At 48.2% G+C, this 17,460-nt stretch overlaps 1 protein-coding gene across 1 annotated transcript in view; it reads left to right on the forward strand.

The window, feature by feature from the left end:
* TSPAN32 (tetraspanin 32) overlaps positions 1-1,101 on the forward strand; it is a 37,753-nt gene extending 36,652 nt beyond the window's left edge. The window contains exon 8 of the mRNA XM_074230805.1: positions 458-1,101. Coding sequence (XP_074086906.1) covers positions 458-553 — 96 coding nt within the window. The 3' untranslated portion in view covers positions 554-1,101. The remainder of the gene's footprint in view (positions 1-457) is intronic.
* Positions 1,102-17,460: the final 16,359 nt, after the last annotated feature.

The following is a 17,460-nucleotide window of genomic DNA, read 5'->3' on the forward strand; positions in this document are numbered from 1 at the left end:
TCTCCCATTTCTCTCCCTGGGCTTCTTCCCTTGGCTAGGACCCTTCCTTGAAGGGGAGCTTCTGGGGAAACTCTTTTCTATCAGACCCAATACCTGCATGTTACAGATAGGGAAACTGAGGTCTGAGGAAGTGATTATCCCAAAACCATAAGAGGACTCCCATGAGTGACCCCTGGTTTAGGCCCAAGAAAACTGGTTCTGCCACTTATTGCATGTGACCTTGAGTCAATAGTCCCCCTCCTCTGGCCCTGGTTTCCTTTTCTGTACAAGGACAATGGCCTGGACCTGAAGAGTATTCAACTTTCTCCCAGTTCTAAGTCCTCAGAATTCTTCTCTCCCTGGACTAGAGAAATGGAAAGACCCAGACAAGGAGGTAGGAGGTGAGCCCTCAGCCCAGGGCTTCCCCAGAGAAGGCCAGGCCACCCCTCAAATTCTCCCTCTGTCTCCATTCCCTTAGGTTTATGGAATGCTCCTCACTTCCTTCCTCTGGCTGACCATCCATTACGGCAGGAACCTGGACCGCAGGGGCCAGTATTCACTAACTGCCCAGTAGGGTCTGGCTCTGGCTGACTCAGGGCCTCTGCCAATGGGGGTGGTCTTGCCATTCCTTACCTGGAACCTGCCTGAGCATGAGGGGTAGAAGGGTTTCATCAGTCTGCCAAAGAGAACCATGTCAGAAGAATGCTTCCGGACTTATGTTGTAGGACCCCCTGACTTCTCAGGTACACGAAGCCCCAAATCTGCAGCTCCTCTTCCTCAGAGAGCTCCTTCACTCCCTCATCTAGGCCATCCACATCAAAGGAAATGGTCAAGGGACCTCAGCCACCTCAAGAAAGGGGAAGCTTGGTGATCAGCCCTGGGCCAGAATCACTGACCATTCAGGAAGATCCTAGGGGCTCTAGAAACTGTGTCTGTTCTAAATGTGTTTCCGAATGTTGGGGTTTTTTAAAAAATATAAATAATATCCTTTATTGACGTCTTTTGCTATTACCTCAGAACTATTTCCCTCCCCACTCTCCAGACTGAACCTTCCCTTGGAACAGAGAAAAAACAACCAATATGGCAACCTGACCGAGTCCTGGATGTCCTGGGAGTGGGGGGGGGGGGGGGAGGCAGGGGGCCCAGATCAGTCTTCCAGTTACTCAGTTCTTCCTCCTTTATCTCCACATTTTCATTGCTGGGAGTCATTCGTTCTTTGATTCTTTGGTCCTGCTTGCTTGGTTCTGCATCAGTTCAATAACTTTTTCCATATTTCTCTGTATTCCTCATTCCTTCCCACAAATAATTTCTCATTCCACTCATATACCTTAGTTTCTTCAGCCTCTTTGAACTCTCGGGTTCATAAATTTAGAGCTGTAAAGAACCCAAGAAACCATGCAACCTAACTCCCTCACTTTATAGTTGAGGAAAACAGACTCAGAGAGGTTAGGTCACACAGGTAGTGTCAGACTCAGGGTCTCTCATTTTTTTAATCTAGAATTTTAAAAAGCCTGTTGAGTCTGAAAAAAATAGCCAAGTGATTAAAAAAATGTGGAGACAAGAAATAATAATTAATGATATAAGATGGAAAATTAGATTGCAACAGTGAGGGCTTTGGAGGGTTAAGGAGAATTTGGAAAGACTTCATGACATTTTTCACAGTTCTTTGTGTTCCTGAAAAGAGGGCTGTGATGAGTATTTTGGTCTACACAGGATGTTTCTTCCTGCCTTTGATTTCTCTGGCTCCATGGGCATGGCAGCTTGGTTACTCTAATGGAGACATTCAAGATGGAAATTCGGAATGGTTGGACTTTAGTGAATGAGCCTGCCTGCTTCCCCACAGCCCCATCAACAAGAATATGATCATCTTTGCCAATCTGCCCGTCATGAGGCAAAACCTTGGGCCTTTTTCATTTGTATTTCTCCTACATTTGTGATTCAGAGCATGATTTCATGGCTCTTCCATGGCTCTACCTTTTGTCTGCCTGTCTGAATGGGTTTTTGCAGGAGGGTCATGGAGCAACTGCTCTCCATGTCTGTGAGGAAACTAACTATGGGGTTTGGCTAGAAGGTTTCCCAGACCAGCTCTGTCTCTTATTCCCTACTGGTTGCTAGCACAAAAATGTTATATCTTTAATTAAAATTGATTGGTGAGTTTCTAAGCAAGCCTTGAATGCCTGCTCTTTGTGTCATTGTATAATAGAAGTTGCTGTATTGAAAACTTATTGAGACTCCCACAGGGGCTTTGGAATTTCATTATGGCTCCTATATTTATTTTGTGGGGTGTTATTGGCTGCAATTCTGGATGCTTGTGAATCATTTGAATATTGATGTTTTTACCTTGGGACACAATATTTTAAAAAGATGGAGACTCCTCACGTGGGGAATGACTAAACAAACTGTGATGTATAAGTGCCGTGGAATGTTTTCAAATACAAAGACTGCAGAGAAACACGGGAAGACAGACACAAATGGATGCAAAGCGAAATAATAGGAACCAGGAGGATGTCAAAGGAAAGGAGGACAACTCACAAAATGAATATTGCCAAATCATGAAGAACAACTTAGCCCCCAAAAAAGAGACTGAGGAAGAAGTCTCCTATGGAGAGGATTCTCATGGGTGTTGAACAGTGCTCGTATGGTCAGATTATCTTTTTTTTTTTTTTTGATGAATTGATTGCTTTTGCTGGGGTTTTTCTTCTTTTTTTAAAAAATAATCATATGGGATGCCTCTAGGGAAGCCAGGGGAATAGAAACAGGGTGAAATTGAGGTCATGTGCCAATAAAAGCTTAATAACATTTTTTATTTTAAAAAAGAATGAGGTCATCTTAAGGTTAAATGTCTGGAAATGTGAAAAGATTAGAAGCATAAACAATTAAGGAGGAACCTGGAGGCAGGCAGATGAGGCCTTGCAAGAAGCTTTTCTAGCCACACCTGAGAACTGTGACCATGGAGATGTACCTGAGAAACTAGCAACAGCAAGATAGACCTGGGATAGACCTCTCCCTACTGAAGAGATGGTGGAGAAGGTGGATGGATGTCCCAGAGAGGCGTCATGACATCAGAAGCAGACTACGGCTCCAACCCCTATGCTGGACAGACACCCTGGGCCCCTCTCTCTGGTGTCTTTGTTGCTCCTGGTAGAACAACACCTGAAGACCAGGATAAGATAGGTGGCAGCAGCCCCAAGAGCAGAGTTCATTTGAGTCAGAAAAGATATGGAGGCTCAGAGGCACCACTTCAATGATCTTGTGCCCCCTTTTGGGAGAGTATCCTAGAGCTTCTCAGTTGGGCTGGATGAGGACTAGGCCTGCATTACTGCTGCCAGCTGAGACACAGTCCATGAGGAGAACACAGATGCCATTGTCATTCAGGGAGTATAGGAGGAATGATGCCACCAGTGACCAGCCCAGATCCTGTCAGCTTTGTTGAGTCTGTATTGCCTGAGTTAGGAGATGGGGGCAACCCCTGGCCCAGCTGCTTACTGAGTGCACAAGCAGACCCCCAACCAATGGTGAGCTTGAGATGGCCTCAGGAGGTCATGGGGTTCACAGAGAAGCAAACACTGTGGCTCTGGCATGGTCAAACCCTAAACTCAGTTCTGATAGTTTAGTCCTTTCCAGATTCCAGTAGGAAACTGGGCCACCCACACAGGCAGAGCAGAGGCCTACAAAAGGAGAGAAATGGGGAGATGCCAGCCAATACTCCAGGAGTTCTGACTTTTAAGTCCTTATCTGGAGTCTCTGGTTTTTAACCTGATGAATCCTGAGTTCCAAATGATCTGAAATACAGACTTGGGCAGAAGCTTAGCCTGAGGACAGGCCTTTAGGCCCAGGGAGGATGTGGGAAGTGAAGGAGGGGTACTGCAGAAGCCAGCTCACTGCTCCACCTCCTTGGGAGAAAGGGCTAGGAGGATTGCTCAGACTATGATGAGAAAGAAGCCTCTGGAACCATCTCAAGGAAATGCTGGTTCATGGCATCCTTCCAGAAGCCACCAACCCCTGCCTTGGTGGCAGTGCCTGAGAAAAAGACAGGCAGGAATGTGTGTGTGGATGAGCCAGATCTCAAGGGGAGCAGTCAAATCAACCAACAGGAGATTGGGCCTCAGGCTCCAGGTGCCCAGGGCCATCTGTTAGGTGCCAGGGAATTTCAGGCCAGTGAACACAAAGAGAAGACAAAACTTCCATTCTTGGAGCTGGAGTTGGTGGATTCGAGTGAGTGGTCCAAGGTCTCCCAGGGACCCTGGTCATTTCTCAGTGGCTGTTGGCCTGTCCATTCAATGGCTAGGGTCCTGGCATAGTTTCTGGTCCATAGAATAGCCTAGCTGTTGACTGACTAGCTAACCTGGCCTATCTGCAAAGACCAGGGTGTCTTGATAACATCACAGACCAGGAGGAGGGGCTGACTCTGCAGGAGGAAGTTGCTCCGAAGTTGTGGGTAGACCAAAAACACCAATTCTGCAGAACTCCACCAACAAGGTGTGAGCACCGACCCGGGGAGGCAGAAGGAGTGGCCACATCCACTGGGGCTTAGTGCTTCTTGTCACAGTTGTCAAGGCCTTTGTAGGGATGGTCTCCCTTGGGGAGATACATCTGAAGAGTCTCAGAACCAAAATACAGGAAGGAAGACCTGTATAAAACCACCAACAGCTTTGAAGCTCCATGGGTAGATCCCTTCCTTGCCTCTGCACCCCCAAGCAAACCTCTTGTTCACCCCACAGACCAGCCTGCCAGGGTACCAGGGGGTGGGGGATGCCAGAGACCAGTCTTTGGATCAGCAAGGATTTGACTGACACTGAGTCCGGTTGTCCATCTTCAAACTTGAGTTTTCTGTGATGGGCCAGTCCTGAAAAGTTCTAAGATCACGTGTACGGAGTCAAATGTCAGAGCCTAGCAACCATCCACTGTCTTATTTCCTGCCCAGAGCCATGGTAGAATCTGTTTGGAGAGATGGGAGCAGCCCTCTCCTACCACAATTTCAGCAGTCACTACAGACCTGGGAACTACTGAAGAGGCTGGTGCCTTGTCTAGAATGTCACATAACACCATAACTTACTAAGATACCAGAAGGAAGGGTGACAGCTATCAGTGAAACCCAAGGAGCTGGACAGCTACCAGGCGGGACTTCCATGCCAAAGACACTATGCCAAACACATATCACTGGTGCAATCTTCTTCACCACGATTGGCCACAAGAACAGATGGTCAACGGAGGACCAAGAATAGTAATACTTACCTACATGAGGATTCAAAAGCACTGAAGGGCAACTGGCCCCAACCATCAGCCCAAGTGTAGACAAAGAAGTCTGTAAGGGCCATTCTAGACCATCTATAGCAAGCTTTGGTGGAAGAAGCAAGAGCCAAAAATGCATGGAAGGGGTCTTCAGTTCCAGATGGTAGAAGGCACCTCACGCTTCTGAGATAGTGGTGGATGTTGGAGTAAGGCCACTGAAGACTTCCCTGAACTGTGACAAACTTTACCCTTGGAACTAAGAGCAGGTGGTGCTACCCAGAACATGCTGCCCAGTCACCAAGGGAGCTTCCATGATGACTTTGGACATAGGAACCAAGAAAGAACCCTCCATTGTATTGGCAGAGGAAGGCTTCAGATATCACCAAGATGTGTGGACCATGGACCTTGGACCAGGTGTGCACAATTTAAAAGGCTTCCCATTTATGCTGCAGATTTGAGGGCAATGAGAGCTGGCAAACCTTTAGAGATTATCTGTATTTACTGCCTTTCTCCAGAAATGATTTTCTGTGTATAGATCCCTGTCAGGATTTGCTTTGACCAAGGGAGAGTCTTCGAGTAAATTTCTCAAGGACCAAGGACAGATGGCATGTTTGGGTAATGACTTGGCACTTCTGGTGTGAGAGCTATTCTCCACCTTTGGTGTCCATTGGATTCGCCCATCTCTCTCCTGTGGCTCCAAGAAGCTAGAGCATGCAAAGCCACCATCTCAGCAAATGGATTAAGCCAGTTGAAGATAAATGTCAAGCCTCAAAGCCATTAGTAAGTTAGGGGGTGCCTGCCCCAAGCACAAGAGGACTTCTCATATCAGAATGGGTAGATGAGCACAATTTGTTCCAATGTCCAGAAGGTAGCTGACGTAGGACTTAGGAAGTATTAGAGCTTGGTTAGACATAGAAGATGCCAAGGTCATCCACTGCATCCTGGTCATTGACAGTCATTTTGACTTTTGTCCCAACACTGGGCTTTGATGACTCAGGGAAACAGAGTGAGGCCAATGACTTTGCATCACTCAGACTCATTTAAATCCAGTTCACGTATAAGTGAAGACATCACCTGAGATGTCATTAATTCTCTCTGAAAAAGGACAAACAGCCCCAACCACAACAAGGACAACTCAAGAGCACATTGGTTTTGGCAGGTATCTGAACATCTAGGACTACTACTCACCATCCCCAAGGAGACCAACAGCCTAAATTTTATTGTCACCACATCTAGCTGAACAAGGGAGGAACCTTGAGACCGCAGCACAAAACTCAGTGTGGTCAATATGTGCCAGCTGTGGTCACCTCACCCAGTCCCAGAATGGGAGTTCTGGCCTTCCACCATCTTTGATCATGTTTTGACCTTTCCTTCCTGGAGGCTTGGTTCTTTGGGTGAAGGAGGGGAGGCCACTCCTCATCTCTTACTGGAGGAAGCTACCAAAAGATGCCTACCAACTAGCTGCCATTTCAGTTCAGAAACACTATGGCAGAAACAAAAGACAATAGGAGGTCAGTAGATGGTGTGCAGACCTTCAACTAGAAGACAGTGTCCTGTTGAAAATCCTTGTCTTTTAACCATAAATGGTTGGACTCCAGAGAAGCATGGAATGAATTATAGGAACTGATGCTGAGTGAAGGGAGCAAAACCAAGAAAACACTGAACAACAACATTGTGAGTTGATCTTCCTTGATGGATGCAGCTGCTCTCAGAAGTTCAGAGAAGGGGGCAGCTAGGTGACACAGTGAATAGAGCACCAGCCTTGGAGTTTCGAGTACCTGGGTTCAAATCTGACCTCAGACACTTAATAATTACCTAGCCATGTGGCCTTGGGCAAGCCACTTAACCCCCTTTGCCTTGAAAAATCTTAAAAAAAAAAGTTCAGAGAACAAGGATAATCCTAGAAGGCTCATCCAGAGGAAGAAAAACAAAACAAAACAAAATAAACCAAAATCCTTCAGAATCTGAACACTTTGTGCACTCTTTGAAAATTTCTCTTCTGTATTTCTTCCCAATCTCCTGGTCTTCTTTCTTTTCCTTTCATCCTAATTCCTCATACAGAAAATGACTAATGTGTCAACATGCTAAACACAAATGTGAAGGTATAATGTTTACCTGACTGTTTGCCGCTGACAGGGGTGGAAGGGAGGGTGGAAAGAAATTATGTAACTTAAAAATATGCACATGCATGTGGATGAATGTTGAAAAACTTTCATAACATGTAATTGGAAAAATAAAATAAATTATCAATTTAAAAAAAAAAAAGAAAAACTTTGGACCTTTAAAGGATTCACAATTGAGTTAACCCTTCAAAACTGTTGACAGACTGAGAAAGTGGCCTACTTAGCCCCAGAAAAGAGAGGGACCTCAGCAGGACACTTCACAGAAGACCACCCATTGCCCAACTGAATTTCCTAATGAGCAAGTGGGGAGGAATGACAAGCCCTCACCACAGTGAACAAGGAGCAAAGAGACCATCCCTCATTTGGACAAAGTGTGACCTATGCGTAGGTGCTAAAAGTGATGTTTCAGATGAAGGAAGGCCGTGTGTTCTCTTCCAAGGTGAAGCCAGAATTGTAATTACAGTCATCCTACTGAGGATATGCTGAGAGTCAACCAGAACCTATGGGCAGCCCAGTGTAGATAAGTGAGTCTAGGTTGGATAATCTACGCACTATGCCGTGAGCTCCGTTAGAGGAGGAGAGACAGCTAGCTGTCGGTGGCAAAGGAAGCAGACCTAGCTGACCTGGGAACCTGACAGCCAGGTGTAGTGGAGCAGCCAGGGAGTGCCAGAGTGCTGGGCGTGGGGTCAGAAAAGCTCATCCTCCTGAGCTCAGATCTAACCCAAGACACTTTCTAGCCATGTGACCTTGAGCAAGTCACTTCAGGATTGTAGTCCCATCCCAGGGCAGACTTAGTGGTACCCTGAAGGGTGGTCCTGTGACCTTGAAGACATTCAGGAAAATGAAACTCCCCCATGAGTTTTCTGGGGAAGAGAAGCAGAGGGAGGAAGGAAGATAGAGGCTACATGTGGATATTCTAAAGCAAGAAGGCAACCCAGGAAAGGGGTGCTGAAAAGTGGGGATGGGAATGGGAGGGAGTGCTCTGATCTTGCCTGATGATCAAAGCAGGGATCCTTAGTGTTCTGGGGTCTGAATGGCTAGAATGAACAAATGAAAGAATGAATGAATAAAAAGACATTTGTTTAACACCTACTATGTGCACATCACATCCTGTTGATTATCTTTTCTGCCCATTCATACCTGCCAGGCCAAGACTTTGTCTTCAGGGTAGTCAAAACCTGTAGCTCCTGAAGCTGGGGGCAGCCAGCAACCATTAAGCTCTTACTGTAGACCCAACACTGGTTGAGTACTGGAGATAGAAATTTGATTGGAAGCTCCTTGAGAGCAGCCATCATCCTGCTTTTGATGCGTAGCTCTGTCTCCAAGCTTCTCTCTTGCCTCTCTGGTCTTTGGTCCCTATCTAACAACCCTTCTGACAATCAGCCCTTCCTCATTGGCTCCCAGACAATCTCCTCACATTAGATAAAACTTTGATTCAGAGTGGACCTGACTGAAAATCAGAGTCTGGTGAATACTTCCAATGTCCTCCCTTTGCCTTGACCATACAACAACCCTAAGAGAGGACTTGTCATCTTTCTGTTATTAGACCTTAGGAAATGACTTTACTAATAGTTCATAAAGTCTGTAGACTGATCCTTACATTTTATTCTTTATTTATTTTTAAGCATTTTTAAAAATTGAATTCCAGATTCCTCCCTCCAGCACTTCCCCCACCCATTGAGTAGGCCAGCAATATGGTATCAATTGAAAATGTGAAACCATGCAAGATATATTTCCATTAGCTGTATCACAAGGAAAAAAAGCCAGAAAAGAAAGTGAAAAACATTAGATTTCAACTTAGAGGTCACCAAGTCTCTCTGTAGGTGGATTGTCTTGGACCACTGACTGGATCAGAGGAACTGAGACTTAGCTAGCTGATTATGATCATACTTGCAGCTAGTGGGTACAGTGATCAAATGGGACTTTCCAGATTCTTCTGAAAGCAGCCCACTCATCGTTTCTTATACTACAATAGGATTTCAACACAGCCACATACCACAATCCCTCAACTTCCAGTTCTTTGTCTAGCCAAAAAGAGCTCTTGGAATATTTTGGGACACACATATCCTTCCCCTTTTCCTCTGCTTTCTTTAGGCCACAGTTGGGTCAAAGGGTATGTACAGTTTCATGCCCTTTGGAGTCTGGTTGCAAATTGTTTTCCGGAATGGCTGAATCACTTCCCAATTCCTTCAACCATGCGTTCTTCCACCTCTTTATCCCCGACCTCTCCAACATGCCACCTTAGCTGATAGGTGGCAGATGATACCTCAGAATTGTTTCAATTTGCATGTCTCTACTCAATAGTGATTTAGAGCATTTATATGTGGCTATTGTTTGCTTTGATTTCTGCTTGGGCAGTTGCCTGGCCTGGCTGAATGCTATGTTCACAGACCAATATTTTTGTTTTTAGGGTTTTTTTGCAAGGCAGTGGGGTTCAGTGACTTGCCCAAGGCCACACAGCTAGGTAATTATGAAGTGTCTGAGGCCAGATTTGAACTCAGGTCTTCCTGACTCCAGGGTCAGTGCTCTATCCACTGTGCTACCTAGCCACCCCAGACCAATATTTTTGTCACCGAATTCCATGGCTACCTGTGACTTCTTTTTCCCTCATGTAGAACATGTGAAGAAAAAGAGCATTTTATTGAGTTAGTTAATCAACTAGATGGATAGAGAATGGGACTTGGAGCTAGCAAGCCCTGAATTCAAATCCTACATCAGATTCTCTCATTGTACGACCTCCTGCAGGTCACTTAACTTCAGTCTGCCTCAGTTTTCTGGGGAAACTGGAGATAATGAAAATGGGAATGCTAATAATAGCTTCTATATCTGAAATATTTTTGCTGTTGTTGTATAAGGCCTGGCTTTCCTCCTCCACAGGCCTTCAGGACCCTGATGAATAGGAAAGAAATCCCATAATGTCTTGCAACCTCGGCTCCCCATAGACCTGATAAAAAGGGGAAAGGTAGGAGGTGGATTATAGTTGTCACAGACAGTGTGAGCCCCAGTTTGGCTGCTTGCTATATGTCTGACCTCAGTTCAATCCCTTCTTCTCCTTGGACCTCAGTTTCTCCATCTGCAAAAAGGGGGGAGGGCCCTCTCAACTCTAGGCCCTCTGATGGGGATAAGGGTAAAAGAGCAAGGAGCAGGGCTGAGGCAGAAGGACATAGAAAATCTTGGATGGGGGGGGTGTGGGGGAGCCCACCTACCCTCGACCCCAAGGGACCACAGAACTTCCAGCTTCCCTAGTCCCCTTATCTCCCTCCTCTCTCCTCCTCCTCCTCCTCTCCTTCTCTCTTACATAAGCAGTAACCATGGAGATGTGGGTATAAATATTTAAATTCAATGACAAAAGCCGGGGTTGGCTGAAGCAGACGGAAACCATTTGTTGCTGATTGGAAACAGAGATTTTTCTTCCTACCGCACACAGCTGGGGGAGCCCAGAAGAGGATGCAGGCAGAGACGCTGGGGCACCCTCGAGGGGCTTGAGAAGGACGGGGGTCAGCTCTGCTGCCCCAGGCGGAGTTCCCCTCTGGCCTCTGCTCTGTGACGAATCCAAGCTTCAAGCTGGATGGCCTCCTCGAACCCAAACCAACCTGCATTTTACAAAGGGAAGCCCAGAGAGGGCAAAGATGCACCTCAGGTCACACAGCAAACAAGCAGCAGATCTGGCTGCCTAAGACCCCATGGTTTCACTGTACTCCTAGGAGTTTTTGGGGAGAATGGCTTGGGTCCTCCTTCCCAAGAGTGCTGAGCACCCTCAGATTCCACAAGAGGCCAGGCCAGGCCAGGTATGTCCTGTCTTCCTGAACCCTGAGCCTGGAGTTTGGAGTGACCAGGGGAGGGGGGGGGCTGGCCAGGCTTTTCGCCAGATCTAGAGAATTAAGCAGCAGTGGACCCTGAGGGATGGGTCGAAGATGTGTTTGTGGGTAAATGTTCTCCTCTGGGCTGGGGCAGCTTCCCAGGAGGGCCTTCTCCTTGGTTTGCAGGGGTCTTAGCAGAAATGACACCAGGGACATTGGCACTGACAGCTAGGGACCAGCAGAGCTGTTTGCCCAGGAGGCTGTGATTGTGGTGGCACTCTGGCCCTCTCTCTGTACCCACCAACCACCAAGACTGAACCTCAGGGGGGAATTGCTGCTGTTGGTTCTCTGATACCTGGAAAGTCCAGGTCTCCAAAAGTCCCTAAAACCTTCCAAAGGAAAGGAAAATAAGCCTCCATTAAAAGCCCACTTTTAGAAAGTCATTTCTTTAACTCAGTATTTGGATGAGGGGGGGCAGAGGGTGCTGCCCAGAATATGGTTTCTTGTTGTTGTAAGGCAATGGGGTGAAGTGACTTGCCCAAGGTCACACAGCTAAGTCATTATCAAGTGTCAGGTCAGGTTTGAACTCAGGTCCTCCTGACTCCAGGGCCAGTGCTCTATCCACTGTGCCACCTCGCTGCTCCCTAGGGGGTGACTCTTGCAGGCCCTCCACTCCTCTTCCCCATGTTGGGAGTATTTCAATCCTCCTTCAAGTAGCAAAGGAGGCAAAGGGGCAAACTGCCTCAAACCACAGGAGGAATCTCAGACCATGGGTCAACATTGACTTGGGCTGTGAATGGGGCCAGCCCCTTGCCCTCCGCACCCCATGGCTGGGCTCATTGGGAGGAAGATGGAGCCATCTTCAAGAACCGTCTGCCTAACTGCCCACCTGGCTCAGTCACTATTGCTATGACATCTCTACGTTTCTGGCCTCAAACCTTCACACATCAGTTTCTGCTTTTGGTGCCCAGCAGCTCCTTTAACCACCCAACTAAGGAGGGTTCCGTATCCTGCCCTGGGGCACCAGCTTCCTGCCTTGGGATGGGCTGCCAGTCTGGGAAATGCAGAAGCTACAGGGATCCCCAGCCAGCTCTTAGGTCTGAGGCAGAAGACAAGATGGAGATGAAAGGAAAGAGAGGCAGTGACCCAAAGGCAAAGGGGGTGAAGGGGCATGAGGGAGAAGTTGGGAGTCAAAGACAGACACAGGAACAGAGACAGACTAAGACAGAGACAAGAGAAGAACAGGAAAGGCAGCAAAAGAGGAAGGCAGAGAGAGGCAGGGGCCACAAAGGGCCAAGCCACACAGAGCGGGGTAGGGGGGCACCCTCATCAGAGCAGGAGCCAGATGCAGTTGAGAATTTCACAAGGTTTTAGGCCACCTCGCTTGCCTTAGGTTTCCTCTCTGCCAGCCCATCAGCCATTCCTGGGGTGAACACAGGGGTGACCACAGGGAGTGGCAAGGCCACTTGTTTATGCTTGTTTTCTTGGGGTGGGCAGGCTTGCGACAATGTGACTGATGGCAGAGATGCCTATTTTGGGGAAGGAGAATGCTCTTCAGGCCGGAAGGGGCAGAACAGAAATGTCCCAGAGGGAGGGGATGCCCAGAATGCCAGGAGACAGGCAGAAAGTCATTGACTGTCCAGGATGGGTTCATAGCGCCTGGCCTGGATGAACTGAAGGGGCTATGGTGAGCAGTGACGGGGAAAACGGGAGGCTCAGGAATGTGTCAGAAGGGAGGCAGCAGCAGAAGCGACATCCGGGACAGGCCAAGGCAAGCCCAGCAAGGGATCTCTTGGGCCATGGTGTCACTAATCTGATCCCTCAAGGCCATGCCACAGACAAAGATGGCCTAGATTTTGACCCAAAGTCTCCCCAGCTCCCTATCAGTAGCTAGATGAGGCCCAATGGCCCAGCAGTTAAGGAGATGTAAATGTCATTGAATGGACAGCCCTTGAAAAGTCATTCAGTCTCTCAGGCAGTACCCCAGGGACCAGCACTCAGCCTCCTCTGGCTGCTGAGCACTTTTAGCTTTACTCCAAAGGTGTCTAGACCTCTTTATCTGATCTCCAGATGACCAGAGCTGGTCAGGAGACTGGCTACACAGGAAAACAGAGCCAGGATCCAGAACGACTTCATGGGCTGCAGCCCTGGACCCTCTCCAAGATGATTAGAGTTGACCCAGAGAGCAAACCCACTTCACAGGGCCAGGAGGGGCACGAAAGGAGACGGGCCATGAAAGGAATCTCCGGATAAGCCAGAAGGCCAGTGTGGTTTCCCAGAAGCACAGGGAGCATCCTCTGAGGCCCTCAGCCAGGCATAACCAACAAGAGGAAGGAAGGGAGAATCTTGCCATCTTGCCCCCTTGTAATCTCAGACCTGAGAGCTGGAAGGGACCTCATCAACCTTGAATCTAAGCCTCCCAATGTCCTTGGCAAGAGAAGACTCGGGGGGGGGGGGTATGACCACTGGATCCAGATAGGTGAAGGGCAATCATGTGACAGAAGAATTATCCTGGATCTGCTTCACTCCAGAAGGCTGACCCAAGGGCCAGCCATCCATCAACAAGGACTTCCCCAACACTGAAGGGTATCATGGGTCAGGCAGACCCTGCCCTCCAGGTGCTCCCAGTCTAATGGGGGAAACAGCATGCCAAGTGATCTGGACAGACAAGGTACTGACCAGATGGATGGGGGAGCGGAGGAGTTGGATTGAGGAGGACTAGGGAGACTGACTAGGAAGGCTTTTTTTGCAAAAAGTGACTGAGATGGAAATGAGGAGGGAGAGTCTGAGGCCAGCCCAGGGGCCACCAGAGTCAGGAAATAACAACATCTGTTGTTTGAAGTTAAGTTTGCAAAGGGACAGCTGAGTAGCACAGTGGAGAGAGCTTCCTTCTGAAGTCTAGAAAACTGAGTTCAAATCCAACCTCAAACACTTCCTAGCTGGTTGATCCTGGGTAAGTCACTTCATCCTGTTTGCCCCATATATAAAATGTGCTGGAGAAACAAAGGGTCAACCACTCCAGGAGCTTTGCAGGAAGGACACCCCCCCCAACTCTCCCCCTTCCCACCCCCTGACATGGGGTCACAGAGTCAGACGTGACTGAAATGTCTGAACAAAGCTTGCAGAACCCTGTACAAACAGGACCTCATTCCATCCTCATGATATCTATGGCTATCCTCATTTTTACAGTGGAGGAAACTGAGACAAGTTGAGGTTAAGTGTCCCCTCATCCATTTCCAGACCTCTAAGTACTGCACAACCAACTCCAGACAAGAGCCTCCTGGTCACTGGGGATTGGCAGAGCTGATGCATGTGGGCTCTCCTTTAATCCATTTACTGCAGAAAGGAGAGTGGTTTGGCCTAACTAGAGATACCCAAGGGATATCTCTGAGGAGCCACGAAATGGAGGGCACTCTGGGGACCCTCCATAGCTTCTAGGTCAATCCCGTTGGAAAGGAATCCTCATCCTAAAAGATGGAACAAGTGGGCGGGCAGATGTTAGACTTCTCCATGGCGGGGCACAAAGAGGTGGTCCCCAGAGGTCCTGAAGGAATTCAGATACAAGCTGTCTTCAAGGTCAAGTGTTTATTTGGGGGTCGGGCTGCTCAAGAGCCAGCTGGTCTCCCAAGGGAGACAGCAGTCCACTAAAGAGAGGGTGAGCTTTTAAAGGGTGCAGAAGAAGCAGGGATAAGCAGGAAGAGGCAAATGGGGAAAAGTGGAGGTCTCCCTCGGCTCCCCTCCCCCTAGCTCTGACAGCAAAGATGAGCAGCAGGAGCTCAGAGACTAGATGTCATCAGAATGGGCCCACCACCTCTGGGGAAAGTCCTTGCCACTCTGGGACAGTTCATTCTCATTAGAAACCTTCCCCCGTGGTCTCATCTTATTCTCTGGCATCAAACAGGACATGATTCTTCCTTCCCTTCAAGTATTTGAAGACAGGCCGCCCCCCCTTCCCTTCTCCAGCCCCATTCCATCCCTCTATCCTTGCATGGCATGAGAAGGGGTCCGCTCCTCCATCCTGGCCATCTTGGTCAGTACGTGTCTGGCCTCTCCATTTAGCATCCACTGGACGCCCTGATCCAAATGCGACAGCAGAAGGGGTCTGAGCAGGACAGAGGACAGAGAAGGGACCATTGCCTCCTTATTCCTGGAAGATAGGCCTCTATTTAGTTTCTAACTGCCAAGTCAGCCAGCTCCCAGTTCCATGTCTTCCTGGCCATCCCCCATGCCTTGCTGCCATCCAACTTTCCCTGGTTTCCTTCAGAACTCGGCTCAGGAAGCCTTTACACGAGAAAAAAGACAGACAGAAACAGAGATGGCAGACAGACAGAGACTAGGAGCAATGGGATCTTTGGAATTTTTTTGAAAGTTGGACTCTTCTTCCTGTTGCTATCACTGTGAGGGCATGGGTGGCCAGTGGGAGCCCCATCTACTGAGCATGCCTGTAACTTGGGGGATGACTGATCACATTAGATTGGGAGTTGCCTGCCAAATAGAAACACGTTGGTCTCTTCTGAGATCGCCATCACTTCGCCTGGTATACAGTAGGCTCTTAATAAGTGTTTGCTGAACAACTACGGCAGCACTGGTGGACATTGTTGGGGCCTGCTATAGGTCCACGTCCACCCAACTGTTTGAATGACAGGATAATTAATTCCTGGCTCTTCATCTTTTCCCCAAGAAGAGGTAGAACCACTTTATCAAATGCTTATCAAGACTCCTGCTGGCAGGTGCCTGTGGTGCCCGCCCTTCATCTGCCCACAACAGATTTGAGTGGTAATGCCATGATGGTGGCGTTTCCTTTTCCACATGCTTCTCTCATTTGTCCTAAGACTTTGCTAGGCATCAGAATCTAGTCTTTGGCCCACAGGCTATAGACTCCATTTAGTCTCTTCCCTGTTGAGATCACTTGGGGCACAGGCCCCCTTCTATTCCTCCTCCTCCTCTCTCAAACATCCCCCCAAACTTTGGCTCCTCAGTCACTGGCTCATTCCTTCAGGACCTAAGCTTTTATTGTTCCCCAGGGGGCTGGGGGGAGAGGGGGAAGCTGAAACAAAACCCAAGGTGAGCAGGTCTGGTCCAACCAGAGTAGAAGGTATTATTTTTCTTTCAATTCTCCTCTTTTCCTCAGTCCTTGGGTATTCTTGGGGCAATCCAGAAGGGTGGGAATTTTGAGTATTGACACTCATGAGCCCCTACTGGTGAGCCTCCAAAGAGTTATGAGCTAGTAGCTCCATTAGCATTTAGCAAAAGGGTTTAATGAGTGGATTCTGTTGAAGTATACCAAGTTTCTAAATTATTTTCTTGGTTAAAACAAAGGAGGGGCTGATTTCTTTTGGTTGTTCTCAGTCTTTACATCTAAGTCACCTTTGCCACCGGATGAGAGTCGAGATCTGTGGGCATCTCCCCTACGTCCATTAGAAATTCAGGAAGGCAAGGATCTGCATGCTGGAAGACTTGTTCTGCCCTTCAGGGTGCTGAAAGTCTGGAATAAGATAACAAGTCATCAGATAACTTATGGAAGGATGATAGTCTCTGAGGAGCAATTGTCAGGCCATTAAAGAGGTTAATGATTTCTCTTGTCCTTTGTTTTCAGAAGATAAATATTCCCTTGCCCAAAAGACCTCCACCTATAGATGAACATAGATTATCAGTAGATCTGAGAGAATCAACGTTCAAGTCCAGCCCATATGTTCTGTCCTTTTAACCCCCTATTTTTGCTCCCAAATCAGAGCTATAGTCTCCCCTCGCATATACCAGGGGAGGGCAGAGTAGAGTAAGGGGAATGGGCCCAAATTCAGAGCGCAAAAGGAAGCAGGCCCCAGACTTGGGTGAAAGGAGAAAAGCCCTGCTCTGATCTTTCTTACTTGCCTTAGGGAAGGTCTTCCTCTCCCAGTTTTTTCGGTTTTTTGTTGTGTTGTTGTTTGGACTAGGTGGGAGAGGCCACTCTCTGCCTCCTCTTTCCTTAATCTGGCTTTAGTCCCGGATTGATTAATTAATGACTGATTGCTTGGCTGAGTCTCTGCGAGACCAGGGAAAGGCCTAAGGCCTCATTTAAAAAGGCTCCAGGGCCAGGGCTAGTGGTCCTGATCCCTATCTGGCCCCTGGATCCAAAGGGAGGAGGAGAAGGTGAGGCTGGGGACTTGGCCCAGCCCCCCCCCCCCCCCGCCCCCCCCGGAAAGTCACTTCTTGTCCTTGTCAGAGGCCTCTGGAAATGAAGGGCAAGCCCCAGTTTAGCTCCAGCTCTCTGGGTCTCAGAGGCTCAGGATGTTGGAGAGGCCCCTCCTGGGGGGGGGTCTCCCTTCTGGAAGCTGCTTTCTCTGCTT

This window comes from Macrotis lagotis, chromosome 3 (assembly GCF_037893015.1).
Source record: "Macrotis lagotis isolate mMagLag1 chromosome 3, bilby.v1.9.chrom.fasta, whole genome shotgun sequence".
NCBI classification, from domain to species: domain Eukaryota; kingdom Metazoa; phylum Chordata; class Mammalia; order Peramelemorphia; family Peramelidae; genus Macrotis; species Macrotis lagotis.